Consider the following 21,140-nt stretch of genomic DNA (forward strand, 5'->3'; position numbering starts at 1 on the left):
ACTGCTATATCACTCTAGATGGTCTACATTATTGATTGCAGGTTTTTCCCTTGTATATCAAAATGTCCAACATAACAGGTTGGTGTACCTTCAAATACATGTGTATTTATTTTGTTTTTTCTGATGCAACATTCTCCACAATAACCACTTAATAAACAAATAAAAAAACACTGTGGTCTGTACCTGTTCCACTGGAGGAGGTCTGAATAAAATCAGAGCTGCTGTCACTCGAAGGAGATGTCTGATGGGCCGAGTGCACCTGGATAGCCTGAAGAGGAACTGGCTGACCCATGGGGCCTCCTGCAGATTAGGCCCAACATCAAGGAAAAAGAAGATATTGGAAAAAAGAAAGGAAAGACTTAATGGTTTTACACAATACCCTCATTGATGCATTGTAGACCCCCTTGCCCCCACATGTAATCATTCAGCAATGACACCACAACACACCACAGGAGACAAAACATACTGACATGCCACTACAGTAATCCAACTTTCAAACGTTTTCAGTTGTACTCTGTTAAAAGTAGCCAAAGTGGTGGATGACGGGTCATACAGCAATAGGAAAAAGAACTGTGGTTTGTACTTAAAGCCATGTTTGAAAAAGCACCACCGCTAGCAGGTTAAACATCTACTGAGAACTTTATTTTTTAAACTTGCCCATCTATTGGTACTTTTTTTTTTTTTTGAGGGGGACAGATCTGAATTATTAGTCTCAGTTTACAAGCAGAATTAGACCTGGAGCAAGCTCACCTTTTCAAGAAAAATTAAAGAACTCTCCTTATATATCAAGCAAGATAAAAAAATAATCTGAGTGGAAGGATTCCGTGATGTGGTGAGAGAAAAAGCCACATTAAAATGAACTTGAGACTACTTTAGGATAAAAACTTGGGTATGTTCTAATGGCCATACTGAAATTACTAACCTCGCATGCAGATGTGACAATTAATAAAAACAGCTTTGCATGAAGTACGATGCAAGGTTGCCCTATGAACAGGTTGAAAGGGTGGGACCCCATTTGTTAAAGAACCACATCGAGTTTCCAAAGAGCAGAATGTCACCAGACTGGTGTGAGCCTTGTTAATGCCTTCCAAGAAACCTTCAATAAGAGAGACCCTGACGAAAGGTTTCTGAAGGATGTTTCCTATAAGCCTTAGTTGCAGCAAAATACACCTGTAACGAAGAGGACTGCAAACCACATCTTGGCAGATCAAGAAGGTAAGAAGTACTTGTGCTTCCTGACACTGTTGAAGGAACTTTCTCAAGACCCCGTACGTCATATGTTCTACCGTAATGCACCGGCACTAGTAGATGAGGAGCTAGCTTCCTCAATGCCAATACTGAAGATTCAGATGTCCACATTGTATAAGTTCAGAAGCTGTACTGCCAAATATAAAGAATGTTATGTTGGGGTGTGAGATCTGGGCCCTGAACTTTTAGAGGCAATCCAGCATGCATGTGTGTTCTTTCCTCTGGAATAATTTATTTTAATGAATGCTGATGTGATCAAGGGTATCTGAGGAAATGTGTACAGAAACGTTCCTGACAATTCGACCAAAGTGGCAGTTCCCCTCATCTCTTTAGTAGTCACGGAAGATGAAGTCTAAGTACCTTTGGTTTTGTGGTCTAGCGGATACCACCAGGTATGAAACATTGTGCAACACATTGTCATTTTTGAACAACATATACTTTTCTTGGATATTGGTGCTCAGTGAGTCCACCTCTCTATTTTAAACACCTGGAAGGTGAACCAGCATTATTTGAAGTGCTCTTGCTATGAGCCATTTCCATATTGCTCGTGGTTCGAGAGACCAGTCTCGATCTGCTCCTGCCCTGCTTGCTCAGGTTGTACTGCCTGAAAATTTCTCTTATATCTGGACTAAAATATAAGAGCGAAGTAGACTGCCCTCAACTCAAGGCTGATACTGTACAAACTCCTCCTTCAACCATGTGCCTTGTACTCTGGCATAAGCACAAGAGGTGGTCCATGTGAGCTCCCCAACCAATGAAGCAGGCATCCATTACAAATATGAGTTGGAATCAGCAGATGAAATGGAATGTGAAAACATCTTCCACCTTACACCTTCATGGTTGAGACTGTACTGCTCCAGAGTCAGAGTGAGCTGGCACCACCGAGCGCTCAGACCCTGCTGAAGTGGTCTGAGGTGGAGAGGAGTGCTGTGTACAATTATATTTGCTAGCCTTCAGTCTTAGGCATTAAACAAAGTCTTTGTAGGTTAATGATACATGCCTTTTCCACAGAGCATGAGCATTTACCTGCATCTTGCCTCACATTCTGTGTTCCAACATGTCCTTGCTTTTTTGTTTTAATTAAAGGTGTCTTTCTGAATCAGGACCCACCGCTGGAGCGGATCCGGGCCTTAAGAATGAAAGACCGAGTTCAATGGTGAACGACGTGAGCGCCCACAAGGATCAGGACCTCTCTCTGAAAGCCTCAAAAGAGAACGAGGCTCAAGTGGGCGTGCATGGCTTCATTACTAAGCTAAGCTCAAGAATGCTGCTGCCACTCATGAAACTTTGGGCTCTCTAGATTTGAGACCAAACCCTCAAATTGCTTGGAGGACCTGCAGACCATCCATTTGAGATGCTAGATGCTCTAGGCCTGCTGCACTTTCAGATGGCAGTATGATCTTTAAAGCTAGTGGATGGCTCCAACTAGGCATTATGGATGTTGGGAAGCAATACCTGACCAGCGTTGAAAATGTAGGCACTGGTGTATTGAATTTTGCTATTACTCATGAAAACTTCATTAAAGCTACTGATGTCGCTAACAGGAGAAATCAGATTGCAGCAAATCAGGACTCACAGCACAATATGAAGAACATCTTCTGTAGAACCGGGAGGAAGCAGAGGATCTAGAGGTGATGGTCCTCAGCATACAATGTCCGACAGGAGCGTGACCTCTTCTTCGAACTTTGGAGAAATTGTGAAGATGACAGCACTATATTTTAGGTTGAAATGCAACCTCATGTTCATTTTGGCACGAGGATACATTTTGTGCTAAAAAATAAAATATAGTGCCACAAATAAAGCAAGTGACAGCTCGAGTTCTGGTGATTCGTGTTGTTGCTAGTTACAGTTTTACTGCAAAAGCAGTATCTATGCAACAAGACGGTGTAATTTTGGGAAAAGGGTAATAGGAAATTACAAAAATTAAGCAAATTATGCCTTAATAATTGAAATTTCACATGGGCCTCCTTGGAATGCCCTGAAAGATTGGAATGATTTCTGTGATGTCAGCATGGAAAGCATTACTTTCTTGTATATATGTTTTTATTTATATGGTATTTCAATAGTGCAATCTAGCCAAAATCCAGAGGAGCTCTGCTCAAGCTCAAATAAGAGCATATAGTCAGGGAATACAAAAAAAGAAAGCAGGGTTCTTTGTAGGAGGTGAGCCTTCAACTCTTTCCTAAACTGCAGCAGCGTTAGGGAGTGTAGGAAGTTGGCTCTGTATGCACTATTTCAAAGTAAGGAATAGTATGCACAGAGTCCAAGGGTTCCCCTTAGAGGTAAGATAGTGGCAAAAAGAGATAATACTAATGCTCTATTTTGTGGTAGTGTGGTCGAGCAGTAGGCTTATCCAAGGAGTAGTGTTAAGCATTTGTTGTACATACACATAGACAATAAATGAGGTACACACACTCAGAGACAAATCCAGCCAATAGGTTTTTGTATAGAAAAATATCTTTTCTTAGTTTATTTTAAGAACCACAGGTTCAAATTCTACATGTAATATCTCATTCGAAAGGTATTGCAGGTAAGTACTTTAGGAACTTCAAATCATCAAAATTGCATGTATACTTTTCAAGTTATTCACAAATAGCTGTTTTAAAAGTGGACACTTAGTGCAATTTTCACAGTTCCTAGGGGAGGTAAGTATTTGTTAGGTTAACCAGGTAAGTAAGACACTTACAGGGCTCAGTTCTTGGTCCAAGGTAGCCCACCGTTGGGGGTTCAGAGCAACCCCAAAGTCACCACACCAGCAGCTCAGGGCCGGTCAGGTGCAGAGTTCAAAGTGGTGCCCAAAACACATAGGCTAGAATGGAGAGAAGGGGGTGCCCCGGTTCCGGTCTGCTTGCAGGTAAGTACCCGCGTCTTCGGAGGGCAGACCAGGGGGGTTTTGTAGGGCACCGGGGGGGACACAAGCCCACACAGAAATTTCACCCTCAGCGGCGCGGGGGCGGCCGGGTGCAGTGTAGAAACAAGCGTCGGGTTCGCAATGTTAGTCTATGAGAGATCTCGGGATCTCTTCAGCGCTGCAGGCAGGCAAGGGGGGGGTTCCTCGGGGAAACCTCCACTGGGGCAAGGGAGAGGGACTCCTGGGGGTCACTTCTCCAGTGAAAGTCCGGTCCTTCGGGTCCTGGGGGCTGCGGGTGCAGGGTCTCTCCCAGGCGTCGGGACTTTAGGTTCAAAGAGTCGCGGTCAGGGGAAGCCTCGGGATTCCCTCTGCAGGCGGCGCTGTGGGGGCTCAGGGGGGACAGGTTTTGGTACTCACAGTATCAGAGTAGTCCTGGGGTCCCTCCTGAGGTGTCGGATCTCCACCAGCCGAGTCGGGGTCGCCGGGTGCAGTGTTGCAAGTCTCACGCTTCTTGCGGGGAGCTTGCAGGGTTCTTTCAAGGCTGCTGGAAACAAAGTTGCAGCCTTTCTTGGAGCAGGTCCGCTGTCCTCGGGAGTTTCTTGTCTTTTCGAAGCAGGGGCAGTCCTCAGAGGATGTCGAGGTCGCTGGTCCCTTTGGAAGGCGTCGCTGGAGCAGGATCTTTGGAAGGCAGGAGACAGGCCGGTGAGTTTCTGGAGCCAAGGCAGTTGTCGTCTTCTGGTCTTCCGCTGCAGGGGTTTTCAGCTAGGCAGTCCTTCTTCTTGTAGTTGCAGGAATCTAATTTTCTAGGGTTCAGGGTAGCCCTTAAATACTAAATTTAAGGGCGTGCTTAGGTCTGGGGGGTTAGTAGCCAATGGCTACTAGCCCTGAGGGTGGGTACACCCTCTTTGTGCCTCCTCCCAAGGGGAGGGGGTCACAATCCTAACCCTATTGGGGGAATCCTCCATCTGCAAGATGGAGGATTTCTAAAAGTTAGAGTCACTTCAGCTCAGGACACCTTAGGGGCTGTCCTGACTGGCCAGTGACTCCTCCTTGTTGCTTTCTTTGTTCCCTCCAGCCTTGCCGCCAAAAGTGGGGGCCGTGGCCGGAGGGGGCGGGCAACTCCACTAAGCTGGAGTGCCCTGCTGGGCTGTGACAAAGGGGTGAGCCTTTGAGGCTCACCGCCAGGTGTCACAGCTCCTGCCTGGGGGGAGGTGTTAGCATCTCCACCCAGTGCAGGCTTTGTTACTGGCCTCAGAGTGACAAAGGCACTCTCCCCATGGGGCCAGCAACATGTCTCTAGTGTGGCAGGCTGCTGCAACCAGTCAGCCTACACAGATAGTTGGTTAAGTTTCAGGGGGCACCTCTAAGGTGCCCTCTGTGGTGTATTTTACAATAAAATGTACACTGGCATCAGTGTGCATTTATTGTGCTGAGAAGTTTGATACCAAACTTCCCAGTTTTCAGTGTAGCCATTATGGTGCTGTGGAGTTCGTGTTTGACAGACTCCCAGACCATATACTCTTATGGCTACCCTGCACTTACAATGTCTAAGGTTTTGTTTAGACACTGTAGGGGTACCATGCTCAGGCACTGGTACCCTCACCTATGGTATAGTGCACCCTGCCTTAGGGCTGTAAGGCCTGCTAGAGGGGTGTCTTACCTATACTGCATAGGCAGTGAGAGGCTGGCATGGCACCCTGAGGGGAGTGCCATGTCGACTTACTCGTTTTGTCCTCACTAGCACACACAAGCTGGCAAGCAGTGTGTCTGTGCTGAGTGAGAGGTCTCCAGGGTGGCATAAGACATGCTGCAGCCCTTAGAGACCTTCCTTGGCATCAGGGCCCTTGGAACTAGAAGTACCAGTTACAAGGGACTTATCTGGATGCCAGGGTCTGCCAATTGTGGATACAAAAGTACAGGTTAGGGAAAGAACACTGGTGCTGGGGCCTGGTTAGCAGGCCTCAGCACACTTTCAATTGTAAACATAGCATCAGCAAAGGCAAAAAAGTCAGGGGGCAACCATGCCAAGGAGGCATTTCCTTACACAACCCCCCCCCCCCCAAACGAAAGAGGATGAGACTAACCTTTCCCAAGAGAGTCTTCATTTTCTAAGTGGAAGAACCTGGAAAGGCCATCTGCATTGGCATGGGCAGTCCCAGGTCTGTGTTCCACTATAAAGTCCATTCCCTGTAGGGAAATGGACCACCTCAACAGTTTAGGATTTTCACCTTTCATTTGCATCAGCCATTTGAGAGGTCTGTGGTCAGTTTGAACTAGGAAGTGAGTCCCAAAGAGGTATGGTCTCAGCTTCTTCAGGGACCAAACCACAGCAAAGGCCTCCCTCTCAATGGCACTCCAACGCTGCTCCCTGGGGAGTAACCTCCTGCTAATGAAAGCAACAGGCTGGTCAAGGCCATCATCATTTGTTTGGGACAAAACTGCCCCTATCCCATGTTCAGAGGCATCAGTCTGCACAATGAACTGCTTAGAATAATCTGGAGCTTTTAGAACTGGTGCTGAGCACATTGCTTGTTTCAGGGTGTCAAAGGCCTGTTGGCATTCCACAGTCCAGTTCACTTTCTTGGGCATTTTCTTGGAGGTGAGTTCAGTGAGGGCTGTCACAATGGATCCATATCCCTTCACAAACCTCCTGTAATACCCAGTCAAGCCAAGGAATGCCCTGACTTGAGTCTGGGTTTTTGGAGCTACCCAGTCCAGAATAGTCTGGATCTTGGGTTGGAGTGGCTGAACTTGGCCTCCACCTACAAGGTGGCCCAAGTAAACCACAGTTCCCTGCCCTATCTGGCATTTGGATGCCTTGATAGAGAGGCCTGCAGATTGCAGAGCCTTCAAAACCTTCTTCAGGTGGACCAGGTGATCCTGCCAGGTGGAGCTAAAGACAGCAATATCATCAAGATAAGCTGTGCTAAAGGACTCCAAGCCAGCAAGGACTTGATTCACCAACCTTTGGAAGGTGGCAGGGGCATTCTTCAAACCAAAGGGCATAACAGTAAACTGATAATGCCCATCAGGTGTGGAGAATGCTGTTTTCTCTTTTGCTCCAGGTGCCATTTTTATTTGCCAGTACCCTGCTGTCAAGTCAAAGGTACTTAAGAATTTGGCAGCACCTAATTTATCTATGAGCTCATCAGCTCTTGGAATTGGATGAGCATCTGTCTTGGTGACAGAATTGAGCCCTCTGTAGTCCACACAAAACCTCATCTCTTTCTTTCCATCTTTGGTGTGAGGTTTGGGGACTAAGACCACTGGGCTAGCCCAGGGGCTGTCAGAGCGCTCAATTACTCCCAATTCCAGCATCTTGTGGACTTCCACCTTGATGCTTTCCTTAACATGGTCAGATTGTCTAAAGATTTTGTTCTTGACAGGCATGCTGTCTCCTGTGTCCACATCATGGGTACACAGGTGTGTCTGACCAGGGGTTAAGGAGAAGAGTTCAGGAAACTGTTGTAGGACTCTCCTACAATCAGCTTGCTGTTGGCCAGAGAGGGTGTCTGAGTAGATCACTCCATCTACTGTGCCATCTTTTGGGTCTGATGACAGAAGATCAGGGAGAGGTTCACTCTCTGCCTCCTGATCCTCATCTGTTACCATCAACAGATTCACATCAGCCCTGTCATGGAAGAGCTTAAGGCGGTTCACATGGATCACCCTCTTGGGGCTCCTGCTTGTGCCCAGGTCCACCAAGTAGGTGACCTGACTCTTCCTCTCTAGTACTGGGTAAGGGCCACTCCATTTGTCCTGGAGTGCCCTGGGAGCCACAGGCTCCAGAACCCAGACTTTCTGCCCTGGTTGGAACTCAACCAGTGCAGCCTTTTGGTCATACCAAAACTTCTGGAGCTGTTGGCTGGCCTCAAGGTTTTTGGTTGCCTTTTCCATGTACTCTGCCATTCTAGAGCGAAGGCCAAGTACATAGTCCACTATGTCCTGTTTAGGCTCATGGAGAGGTCTCTCCCAGCCTTCTTTAACAAGGGCAAGTGGTCCCCTTACAGGATGACCAAACAGAAGTTCAAAGGGTGAGAATCCTACTCCCTTCTGTGGCACCTCTCTGTAAGCGAAAAGCAGACATGGCAAGAGGACATCCCATCTCCTTTTGAGTTTTTCTGGGAGCCCCATGATCATGCCTTTTAATGTCTTGTTGAATCTCTCAACCAAGCCATTAGTTTGTGGATGGTATGGTGTAGTGAATTTATAAGTCACTCCACACTCATTCCACATGTGCTTTAGGTATGCTGACATGAAGTTGGTACCTCTGTCAGACACCACCTCCTTAGGGAAACCCACTCTGGTAAAGATACCAATGAGGGCCTTGGCTACTGCAGGGGCAGTAGTCGACCTAAGGGGAATAGCTTCAGGATACCTGGTAGCATGATCCACTACTACCAGGATATACATATTTCCTGAGGCTGTGGGAGGTTCTAGTGGACCAACTATGTCCACACCCACTCTTTCAAAGGGAACCCCCACCACTGGAAGTGGAATGAGGGGGGCCTTTGGATGCCCACCTGTCTTACCACTGGCTTGACAGGTGGGGCAGGAGAGGCAAAACTCCTTAACCATGTTGGACATATTGGGCCAGTAGAAGTGGTTGACTAACCTCTCCCACGTCTTGGTTTGTCCCAAATGTCCAGCAAGGGGAATGTCATGGGCCAATGTTAGGATGAACTTCCTGAACAGCTGAGGCACTACCACTCTCCTAGTGGCACCAGGTTTGGGGTCTCTGGCCTCAGTGTATAGGAGTCCATCTTCCCAATAGACCCTATGTGTTCCATTTTTCTTGCCTTTGGACTCTTCAGCAGCTTGCTGCCTAAGGCCTTCAAGAGAGGGACAGGTTTCTTGTCCCTTACACAGCTCCTCCCTTGAGGGTCCCCCTGGGCCTAAGAGCTCAACCTGATAAGGTTCAAGCTCCAAAGGCTCAGTTCCCTCAGAGGGCAGAACTTCTTCCTGAGAAGAGAGGTTCCCTTTCTTTTGCTGTGTTGCAGTTGGTTTCCCAACTGACTTTCCTGTTCTCTTGGTAGGCTGGGCCATTTTTCCAGACTCCAGCTCTACTTTTTCACCCTGTGCCTTGCATTGTGCTCTGGTTTTCACACACACCAGTTCAGGGATACCCAGCATTGCTGCATGGGTTTTTAGTTCTACCTCAGCCCATGCTGAGGACTCCAGGTCATTTCCAAGCAGACAGTCCACTGGGATATTTGAGGAGACCACCACCTGTTTCAGGCCACTGACTCCTCCCCATTCTAAAGTAACCATTGCCATGGGATGTACTTTTCTCTGATTGTCAGCGTTGGTGACTGTGTAAGTTTTTCCAGTCAGGTATTGGCCAGGGGAAACCAGTTTCTCTGTCACCATGGTGACACTGGCACCTGTATCCCTCAGGCCCTCTATTCTAGTCCCATTAATTAAGAGTTGCTGTCTGTATTTTTGCATGTTAGGCGGCCAGACAGCTAGTGTGGCTAAATCCACCCCACCCTCAGAAACTAGAGTAGCTTCAGTGTGGACCCTGATTTGCTCTGGGCACACTGTTGATCCCACTTGGAGACTAGCCATACCAGTGTTACCTGGATGGGAGTTTGGAGTGGAACCTTTCTTGGGACAGGCCTTGTCTCCAGTTTGGTGTCCATGCTGTTTACAGCTATGACACCAGGCCTTTTTGGGATCAAAGTTTTTACCCTTGTACCCATTGTTTTGTGAAGAGGCTCTGGGCCCACCCTCCTGTGCAGGTTTTTGGGGGCCTGTAGAAGACTCTTTACTATTTTTAGTTTTGGTTGTCTCATCACCCTTCCCCTGGGGAGTCTTTGTGACCCCTTTCTTTTGGTCACCCCCTGTTGAAGTCTTGGACACCCTTGTCTTGACCCAATGGTCCGCCTTCTTTCCCAATTCTTGGGGAGAAATTGGTCCTAGGTCTACCAGATGCTGATGCAGTTTATCATTGAAACAATTACTTAACAGGTGTTCTTTCACAAATAAATTGTACAGCCCATCATAATTACTTACACCACTGCCTTGAATCCAACCATCTAGTGTTTTCACTGAGTAGTCAACAAAGTCAACCCAGGTCTGGCTCGAGGATTTTTGAGCCCCCCTGAACCTAATCCTGTACTCCTCAGTGGAGAATCCAAAGCCCTCAATCAGGGTACCCTTCATGAGGTCATAAGATTCTGCATCTTTTCCAGAGAGTGTGAGGAGTCTATCCCTACACTTTCCAGTGAACATTTCCCAAAGGAGAGCACCCCAGTGAGACCTGTTCACTTTTCTGGTTACACAAGCCCTCTCAAAAGCTGTGAACCATTTGGTGATGTCATCACCATCTTCATATTTTGTCACAATCCCTTTGGGGATTTTTAACATGTCAGGAGAATCTCTGACCCTATTTATATTGCTGCCACTATTGATGGGTCCTAGGCCCATCTCTTGTCTTTCCCTTTCTATGGCTAGGAGCTGTCTCTCTAAAGCCAATCTTTTGGCCATCCTGGCTAACAGGAGGTCATCTTCACTGAGAGCATCCTCAGTGATTTCAGAAATGTGGGACCCTCCTGTGAGGGACTCACTATTTCTGACTAACACAGTTGGAGACAGGACTTGAGGGGTCCTGTTCTCCCTATTTAGGACTGGAGGAGGGACATTGGCCTCCAAGTCACTAATTTCTTCCTCTGTGAGGTCATCATCAGAGGGGTTGGCTTTTTCAAACTCTGCCAACAGCTCCTGGAGCTGAATGTTGGTAGGTCTGGAGCCAATGGTTATTTTTTTGATATTACAGAGAGACCTTAGCTCCCTCATCTTAAGATGGAGGTAAGGTGTGGTGTCGAGTTCCACCACATTCATCTCTGTATCAGACATTATTTTGCTAAAAGTTGGAAGACTTTTTAAACAATCTAAAACTGTTTCTAGAATCTAATTTCAAACTTTTAACAAACTTTTTAAACTCTAAAAGACAATGCTAAACAGGGACTTAACACACAAGGCCCTAGCAGGACTAAGAATTTAGAAAAATTTCAAATTGCAAAAATGAATTTCTAATGACAATTTTGGAATTTGTCGTGTGATCAGGTATTGGCTGAGTAGTCCAGCAAATGCAAAGTCTTGTACCCCACCGCTGATCCACCAATGTAGGAAGTTGGCTCTGTATGCACTATTTCAAAGTAAGGAATAGTATGCACAGAGTCCAAGGGTTCCCCTTAGAGGTAAGATAGTGGCAAAAAGAGATAATACTAATGCTCTATTTTGTGGTAGTGTGGTCGAGCAGTAGGCTTATCCAAGGAGTAGTGTTAAGCATTTGTTGTACATACACAGACAATAAATGAGGTACACACACTCAGAGACAAATCCAGCCAATAGGTTTTTGTATAGAAAAATATCTTTTCTTAGTTTATTTTAAGAACCACAGGTTCAAATTCTACATGTAATATCTCATTCGAAAGGTATTGCAGGTAAGTACTTTAGGAACTTCAAATCATCAAAATTACATGTATACTTTTCAAGTTATTCACAAATAGCTGTTTTAAAAGTGGACACAGTGCAATTTTCACAGTTCCTAGGGGAGGTAAGTATTTGTTAGGTTAACCAGGTAAGTAAGACACTTACAGGGCTCAGTTCTTGGTCCAAGGTAGCCCACCGTTGGGGGTTCAGAGCAACCCCAAAGTCACCACACCAGCAGCTCAGGGCCGGTCAGGTGCAGAGTTCAAAGTGGTGCCCAAAACACATAGGCTAGAATGGAGAGAAGGGGGTGCCCCGGTTCCGGTCTGCTTGCAGGTAAGTACCCGCGTCTTCGGAGGGCAGACCAGGGGGGTTTTGTAGGGCACCGGGGGGGACACAAGCCCACACAGAAATTTCACCCTCAGCGGCGCGGGGGCGGCCGGGTGCAGTGTAGAAACAAGCGTCGGGTTCGCAATGTTAGTCTATGAGAGATCTCGGGATCTCTTCAGCGCTGCAGGCAGGCAAGGGGGGGGTTCCTCGGGGAAACCTCCACTTGGGCAAGGGAGAGGGACTCCTGGGGGTCACTTCTCCAGTGAAAGTCCGGTCCTTCGGGTCCTGGGGGCTGCGGGTGCAGGGTCTCTCCCAGGCGTCGGGACTTTAGGTTCAAAGAGTCGCGGTCAGGGGAAGCCTCGGGATTCCCTCTGCAGGCGGCGCTGTGGGGGCTCAGGGGGGACAGGTTTTGGTACTCACAGTATCAGAGTAGTCCTGGGGTCCCTCCTGAGGTGTCGGATCTCCACCAGCCGAGTCGGGGTCGCCGGGTGCAGTGTTGCAAGTCTCACGCTTCTTGCGGGGAGCTTGCAGGGTTCTTTCAAGGCTGCTGGAAACAAAGTTGCAGCCTTTCTTGGAGCAGGTCCGCTGTCCTCGGGAGTTTCTTGTCTTTTCGAAGCAGGGGCAGTCCTCAGAGGATGTCGAGGTCGCTGGTCCCTTTGGAAGGCGTCGCTGGAGCAGGATCTTTGGAAGGCAGGAGACAGGCCGGTGAGTTTCTGGAGCCAAGGCAGTTGTCGTCTTCTGGTCTTCCGCTGCAGGGGTTTTCAGCTAGGCAGTCCTTCTTCTTGTAGTTGCAGGAATCTAATTTTCTAGGGTTCAGGGTAGCCCTTAAATACTAAATTTAAGGGCGTGCTTAGGTCTGGGGGGTTAGTAGCCAATGGCTACTAGCCCTGAGGGTGGGTACACCCTCTTTGTGCCTCCTCCCAAGGGGAGGGGGTCACAATCCTAACCCTATTGGGGGAATCCTCCATCTGCAAGATGGAGGATTTCTAAAAGTTAGAGTCACTTCAGCTCAGGACACCTTAGGGGCTGTCCTGACTGGCCAGTGACTCCTCCTTGTTGCTTTCTTTGTTCCCTCCAGCCTTGCCGCCAAAAGTGGGGGCCGTGGCCGGAGGGGGCGGGCAACTCCACTAAGCTGGAGTGCCCTGCTGGGCTGTGACAAAGGGGTGAGCCTTTGAGGCTCACCGCCAGGTGTCACAGCTCCTGCCTGGGGGAGGTGTTAGCATCTCCACCCAGTGCAGGCTTTGTTACTGGCCTCAGAGTGACAAAGGCACTCTCCCCATGGGGCCAGCAACATGTCTCTAGTGTGGCAGGCTGCTGGAACCAGTCAGCCTACACAGATAGTTGGTTAAGTTTCAGGGGGCACCTCTAAGGTGCCCTCTGTGGTGTATTTTACAATAAAATGTACACTGGCATCAGTGAGCATTTATTGTGCTGAGAAGTTTGATACCAAACTTCCCAGTTTTCAGTGTAGCCATTATGGTGCTGTGGAGTTCGTGTTTGACAGACTCCCAGACCATATACTCTTATGGCTACCCTGCACTTACAATGTCTAAGGTTTTGTTTAGACACTGTAGGGGTACCATGCTCAGGCACTGGTACCCTCACCTATGGTATAGTGCACCCTGCCTTAGGGCTGTAAGGCCTGCTAGAGGGGTGTCTTACCTATACTGCATAGGCAGTGAGAGGCTGGCATGGCACCCTGAGGGGAGTGCCATGTCGACTTACTCGTTTTGTCCTCACTAGCACACACAAGCTGGCAAGCAGTGTGTCTGTGCTGAGTGAGAGGTCTCCAGGGTGGCATAAGACATGCTGCAGCCCTTAGAGACCTTCCTTGGCATCAGGGCCCTTGGTACTAGAAGTACCAGTTACAAGGGACTTATCTGGATGCCAGGGTCTGCCAATTGTGGATACAAAAGTACAGGTTAGGGAAAGAACACTGGTGCTGGGGCCTGGTTAGCAGGCCTCAGCACACTTTCAATAGTAAACATAGCATCAGCAAAGGCAAAAAAGTCAGGGGGCAACCATGCCAAGGAGGCATTTCCTTACAGGGAGGCCCTGATGGATACAGGGAAGTTGGTCAGAATCCTGGGTGCAGATAGGGAGAAGACCTTCTTTTGGGTTGTTTTCACTTCTTAGTCTTCAATTTGATGGTGTCCTAGCTACTGGTGTGCAGAGATCCACCAAAGATGGTGAGCTTGTTTGCTTGATGTGATGGCTTTGTAAGTGATGCAGTTGTTTTGAACAGGGTGTGGGCCTGCAAAGGGAGCCAAAGGAGTTCCATCACAACAAGGGTGATCATCATATTTCTTCAGGACCTAGATGAGACATGCTCCCGCATGTATGATGCCCCTAATGGATGCCAGTGTAAAGCCACAGAGGCCACGGACTAGGGTATTACGACTCTCCACATACAAGAGTAAGAGGGCTTAAACAGCAGTTCTAAGCTGCTTTCTGCATGAAATGGTTTGACTTTCTCTAGAGGAGATGGCTGGAGCCAGGCTTTTATTTTCTTGTTTTGGCAAGGTATTCCTTGAGGGTGAGGTTGGTGTCCAGTGTGAAGCCAAGAGGCTTGGCATTTGGTGAAAGATGGATTTCGAAGCAAACAAGGTTCATGTCACTCAACACTGCTTGTTCTTAGCAAATAACAGAAAAGCATGACTTAGCATAACAAACAGGAAAAAAAGCACGCGGTCGTAAGTACACAGTTAATAAAAGCAGTTGCCTTAGCAACCACTAACAGACCCTTTGCCCCCTACCTTGCACCCCATCACATTACCAAAAGTGACATCAGATTCCGAAAGGTTAGCATGTATAACGTCCGAACCAGCACAAAGGAGGAGAACGCAGGGATTTTCTTTCCATTTTCCCCATATCATCATACATTTCTGAGGAAATCCACAGCCCTAATCTATCACTTGTTCAGCCACCATGCACAAATCTATGTCTCGCCTCCAGTCACCCAGTCAGGGTGCTTGCTCAAGCCCCCAATAAGCTCACAAGGTTCCATCTGGCCACCATCAGTCCCAGAGGCTGCTCCATACGGCTGAGATCCGCTGTGTCCCAGACATTTAGGAGATGTCTTTTCGCAGAGGTGCACGTTTCTCCCACATTCATCCAGGCGGCCACTGAATTGCTGTATGTCTTGCTTTGGTTGACCTTCAGGTAGAAGCTGGACGTCCAGGTCTGAATGACGAGCAGCAGTGTTTGAGGTACTGAAATCAATCAATCAAAATATTTGTAGAGCGCACTACGTACCCGTGAGTGTTTCAAGGCGCTGAGGGGGGGGGGGGGGGGGGGGGGGGGGGGGGGGGGGGGGGGGGAGGGGAGGGGAGGGGCAGGGGGGGCGAGGGTGTTGCTACTGGTCGAAGAGCAAGGTCTTAAGGAGTCTCCTGAAGGCGAGTAGGTCCTGGTCTGTCGCAGGGCGGTCGGGAGGGCGTTCCAGGACTTGGCGGCAAGGTAGGAGAAGGATCTGCCACCAAAGGTCTTACGCTGAATGCGGGGAACGGTGGCGAGGGCGGCGGAGCGGAGTTGGCGGGTGGGGGCGTAGAAGTTGAGTCTGTTGTTCAGGTAGGCTGGTCCGGCGTTGTGGAGTGTCTTGTGAGCGTGGGTGAGGAGCTTGAAGGTGATCCTCTTGTCCACGGGGAGCCAGTGGAGGTCTCTCAGGTGGTGGGAGATGTGGCAGCGGCGGGGTGCGTTGAGGATCAGCCGGGCGGAGGCGTTTTGGATGCGTTGGAGGCGTCGTATGTCTTTTGCTGGGATGCCTGTGTAGAGTGCGTTGCCGTAGTCTAGCCTACTGCTGACGAGGGCCTGGGTCACCGTTCTTCTCATTTCTGTCGGGATCCACTTGTAGATTCGGCGGAGCATGCAGAGGGTGTTGTAGCAGGAAGAGGAAACTGCGTTGACCTGCTTGGACATGGATAGGGAGGAGTCGAGGATGAAGCCCAGGTTGCGTGCACGGTCGGTAGGTGTTGGCGGGCTCCCAGTGAGGTGGGCCACCAGGAGTCGTTCCAGGCGGAGGGGGTGCGTCAGAGGATGAGGACCTCCGTCTTGTCAGAGTTCAACTTCAGACGGCTGCTTCTCATCCACTCGGCGATGGACTTCATTCCCTCGTGGAAGTTGGCGGTGCGCGGGTCTTTGGTGAGGGAGAGGATGAGCTGGGTGTCGTCAGCGTAAGAGAGGATGTTGAGGTTGTGCTGACGAGCCAGTTGTGCTAGGGGGGCCATGTAGATGTTGAACAGCTTTGGGCTCAGCGAGGAGCATTGGGGGACGCCGCAGATGATGTTGGTGGCTTCGGAGCGGAAGGGTGGGTGGCGGACTCTCTGGGTTCTGCCTGAGAGAAATGAGGAGATCCAGTTGAGGGCTTTTCCTTGTATTCCGGCTACGTGAAGGTGTTTTCAGGGTACGGTGGCAAACCGTGTCGAAGGTAGCGGATAGGTCCAGGAGGATGAGGGCTGATGTTTCGCCGTTGTCCATTTGCTGTCTGATGTCGTCTGTGGCGGCGAGAAGGGCAGTCTCGGTGCTGTGGTTACGTCTGAAACCGGATTGGGAGGGGTCCAGGATGGAGTTGTCCTCGAGGTGGCGGGTAAGCTGAGTGTGACCTTCGCCGGGAAGGGGAGCAGGGAGATCGGTTGGAAGTTTTTGAGGTCGTTGGGGTCTGCTTTGGGCTTCTTAAGGAGGGCGTGGATTTCGGCGTGCTTCCAGCTTTCCAGGAATGTCGCAGTTTCAAAGGATATGTTAATGATCTTTCGAAGTTGGGGGGCGATGGTAGTGTCGGCTTTGTTGTAAACGTGGTGGGTGCATGGGTCTGAGGGAGATCCTGAGTGGATGGAATTCATGATCTTGTGTGTTTCTGGGTCGTCTACGTGGGTCCAGGTGGTCAAGCGGTTGGTGCAGGTGGAGTTTTCGGGGGTGGGGTCCGTAGTGGGCGTGGTGTTCAGGCTGTTGTGGATGTCGGCGATTTTCTGGTAGAAAAAGGTGGACAGGGCGTCGCAGAGTTCTTGGGATGGTGGGATGTGTTGGACGTTGGCGCTGGGGTTGGAGAGCTCTTTCACGATGCAGAAGAGCTCTTTGCTGCCGTGTGCGTTGTTGTTCAAGCGTTCTGTGAAGTGGGATCGCTTGGCTAGTCGGATTAGCTGGTGGTGCTTGCGGGTGGCATCCTTGTGGGCTATAAGGCTGTCGGGTGTGTGTTTGAGGAGCCATCTCTTATTTAGTTTCTGGCAGGCGCGTTTGGAGGTGAGGAGTTCGTCGGTGAACCAGGCGGCTTTTTTTCTTTCTTGGTTGTCGGTGGATCTCTTGAGTGGAGCGAGGGTGTTGGCGCAGTTGTTGATCCACCGTCGGAGGTTGAGTGCGGCGGTGTCTGGATCGGTGGAGTCGGGGGTGGGTTCAGGGCGAGGGTGCTGGTCTTTGTTGACTTTGCTCCAGCGGCGGCAGGGTGGTTGTTGGGTGCGGTGGTGCTCAATATGCTTCTTGAATGTGAAGTGGATGCAGTGGTGGTCGGTCCAGTGAAGTTCGGTGGTGTGGTTGAAGGTGATGTGGGTGCTTGCGGAGAAGATCGGGTCAAGCGTGTGGCCGGCAATGTGGGGGGGTGTGGTGACGAGTTGTCTGAGGCAGAGGTTGGAGAGGTTGTCGGTCAGAGATGCGGTGTTGGCGTCGTTGTTGTTCTCCATGTGGAAATACGTCTCCAAGGAGGATGTAGTCCATAGAAGAGAGCGCGTGGGTGCTGGTGAGGTCGGCGATGGAGTCGCTGAAGGGTGCTCGTGGTCCGGGGGGTCTGTAGATGAGCGTCCTCTGAGAGTGGTGTTGGGGTCAGTGTGGATTCAGAAGTGCAGGTGTTCGGCGGTCTTGAGGGTGTCGTCCGTGTGGGTGTGGATTTTTAGAGTGGATTTGTGGGCGATGGCTATTCCTCCTCCCATTCCGTTGGTGCGATCTCTTCTGATGATCTTGTAGCCGTCCGGGATGGCTATGGCGATGTCAGGTGCTGAAGAGTCGTTCCACCAGGTTTCGGTCAGGAAGGCTACGTCTGGGGCGGTGGTGTCGAGCAGGTCCCAGAGCTCGATGGCGTGCTTGCGTGCGGAGTGTGTGTTGAGGAGTATACAGTGGAGGTGGTTTGTACCGGTAGTTGCAGGTTTCCTAGTTCTGTTGCAGGTGAAGTTGCAGGCGCGGCAGGAGAAGGGTCCTTTGGTGTTCTTCAGTGAGGACTGGAAGCATGAAGTGAAGCGGCCGGGGTTGAGGGCGATGAGCTGTTTGGCCGTGTAGAGGTGGCAGTGCGGGGGTCGTGCTGACTGGGGGTGGGGGCGCTGGGCGCGGTCCAGCCATTAAGAAGGGAGGGGGAGGGAGGAGCAGCTGGTAGGGAGCGGCGAATGGGAGCGCACAAGGGGCAAAAGCAGTCACAAAAAGTCAAAAAAGCACAAGTGGAAGCAGATGGAGCAAAAAGACACAATAAAGCAAGGCACAGAATACAGTCACAAATACGGTGAAAACGGCACAATGCACAAGTCTAGCGACGCTTACCTGAAGCCCACTAGACACCAGGGATGAGGCGCAGGCGGATGCCTGCGGGTGGAGGAGGGCCACGAACACGCGAGCAGCAGCGTGGGCGGGGGTCAGGGGCAAAGACACAGCAAGGTGGTGCTGCGGACGTGGGGGAGCGAGCTCCTGACCAAAATCAGAGAGTTATACATCCTCAGCATACTGGTGAATCCCGATGCGGTTATATGAGCAGATCACCAAGCAACTCCATGTATAGGATGGAGATGACAGGAGGCAGTATGGAGCTCTGGGGGGACTCTGCATGCAATAGGGATAGTTTGTGACCACTGGTCTTGGTTGCAAAGGTAAGAGGAGAACCAGACAAGGACAGTGCCAGTGAACCCTCTTCAAAACTCTAGCATGCCTATGAGGGTGTGATGGTGGACTGTGTCAAATTAAGCTAAAAGGCCCAGGGGGCAGCAGTCATTTTCTACTGTGATCACGAGGGCGCAAGGTTGTAGTCTCCATGCTGCAGCATGATCTGAAGCCAGAGTGGTAGTCATGCAGGAGGTGCTCTAGAACCTCCTACCTGGAGAAGAGGGCCAGAGGTCGCACTAGCTTTACTGGTTGTTGTAATGAAGCTGGCACATATGCTTTAGTGGTTGTGGGGACACGTTTGGGTGAGGATACAGAAGCATTGCAAAAACTGATATATTCAATAGCAATACATTGTAAGAAAGAGCATGCATGGGAATAATCGGAATCTGAAGATGAAAGAATCCTTATTTTCAGTCTGCTAGATGTCACAGAGTGGTGTTGAATGTATTGACGCGGATAACCTTAGTTACATTAAGAGCTTCAAACATGTGGCAACTGTCCTCATCCTAGAAATCAACCACGAATGACTACCTTATATTCCTGGATCTTTTGCTGGCATAAAAAGGGGTAGCAGTTATTTTGTAACTAAGCAGAACCTTTTCTACTTAAATGCCTAAAAGGATGTGGTTCAAGAAGTCCATGCACCCTGTATATAAATTCAGGTGACCACACTATTTGATTTCAGGAGCCAAACTCAAGGACGTTGGGTGCAGTAGAACTGACCTTCCAACCTGCTCAGCTTACATTGCATCTTCTTGTGTGGTCTGACTGACTGCAGTAGATCTGGAAACCATGGCTGCCTGGGTCACTGGAGCGATCGGTGTCATGGTTGCCTGGAAACCTGCAACTTCAGCAGAACTGATGGAATTAGATTAGGAGGACTAGCATACAGTCAAGTTGTTGACATAGGCATTGTACAGTGAACCTAGTTGCCTTTTCTGGAAGCAAAGCGTGGGCAGTTGGTGTTTGTGTATCTGTGCTTGGGAAGTCCTATTCTTAAAAGATGGTGCGAAGCACTTATCTGTGTAATACCAATCTGAAAATCTTCTGAAAAATTGCTAGGTGGATCTGGCATCCTGGGAGGTGAACAACTGCTTGGATATGTTCCTGACCAACACAATCGAATCCTTTGGGCTTGGATGACAGGGTCCTAGACCTTGTCCCCCCGCTTCCTGTTTAGCTAGTGCGTTCTTGCCATACCGGCAGAAAGACTTTCCGAACTAAGTGAACTGCTCTGAGTTCCAAGTAGTTTATGCCGCAACAGCTCTCCTTTAAACACTACTTTCGTTAATAGGCACATTGCGGAGGTAAGAGCTCCAGTCTGACAGTGGCATCCATCAACTAAAGTTTGAGATGGATGCAGTGATATGGAAAGGTTGACATTTTTGCACCACCAAGAAGGCAGAAAATGAGTAAAATGCCCTTTCAGTCATTTTCAGTTTACTGTGCCAGTTGTACTTTTCCAGTGATGTCTGATGTTCCAGACATTGTTGAATAAGCCTCATATGTAATCTTGCATTTGGGACAACAGCTATGAAAAAGGCCACGGAACCCACGAAGGACCACGTCTGGTGCACTATTGGATTTGTGTTCTTGATGAGGTATGGACTCTTGACTAAGTTGCGTGATACTTCCTCCCCCTTAAGAAAGCATTTTCCATTAAAATGTCTAGAAGTGTCCCTAGATATGTTATTGTGACTAGCGTCATGATGGATTTCAGATAATTCATCTGCGGACCCAACTGAAGAAGTGAGCTGAATTACCTGTGATTGTCTGCCTTTATCAGCTAGCTATTTTGTATAGAAGTATAGGAATAACTTTTGGTGATGAAGGTGGGCCGCTACTAATTCCATGCCTTTGGAGAATGACCAAGAAGCAAACTCGAGACAGAAAGGGAGAAGAGCATACTGGTAGGTAATGTGCCTTTCCCACTACAAATCTTCATATGATTCTCAGCAATCTGATATTTGTCTGCAGATCTACTGAACAGGTTCAGTCGCACTTCCCTGATCGGAGGTAAAATCCGCTGAAATACCAGCATGCACAACCTTTCTTTCCTGATCCATTTGTTTGTACGACAAAGGGTCATTAACAGGTCTGTGTCTACAGTCTGCCATGGGTCCTTTCTTACTCGTCAGGAAGTATCTTATTTAGAAGCCTTTCTTCTTTTGGTGTTAAGAGACAAGAATGGAGTACAGAGATGAGTGGATAAAAGAATTAGAGGCAGGAATTAGACAGTGGTCATGCAGACATTTGCTGGCTGAAGTTGGCTGGCAGGCTTGGATATAGAGAACCATCTCTGACATGAAGACTTGTACTGCTAGTGCTACTGCTAGTAATGAGACAGGTTGACTGGCCTCAAAGGGGCCTGGAGAGGATCCTTTGGTAGAATTAAAATGGCCAGAGACTGCAACGGAGTTGGAGAAGCAAC

At 49.1% G+C, this 21,140-nt stretch overlaps 1 protein-coding gene across 3 annotated transcripts in view; it reads right to left on the reverse strand.

Annotated features, from left to right (window-relative positions):
- SRF (serum response factor) overlaps nt 1-21,140 on the reverse strand; it is a 284,214-nt gene that overhangs the window by 136,872 nt on the left and 126,202 nt on the right. For all 3 annotated transcript variants that reach the window (XM_069236403.1, XM_069236402.1, XM_069236404.1), the window contains exon 4: nt 184-300. In XM_069236403.1, the coding sequence (XP_069092504.1) occupies nt 184-300 (117 nt within the window). The remainder of the gene's footprint in view (nt 1-183; nt 301-21,140) is intronic.

Source organism: Pleurodeles waltl, chromosome 5 (genome assembly GCF_031143425.1).
Source record: "Pleurodeles waltl isolate 20211129_DDA chromosome 5, aPleWal1.hap1.20221129, whole genome shotgun sequence".
NCBI classification, from domain to species: Eukaryota; Metazoa; Chordata; class Amphibia; order Caudata; family Salamandridae; genus Pleurodeles; species Pleurodeles waltl.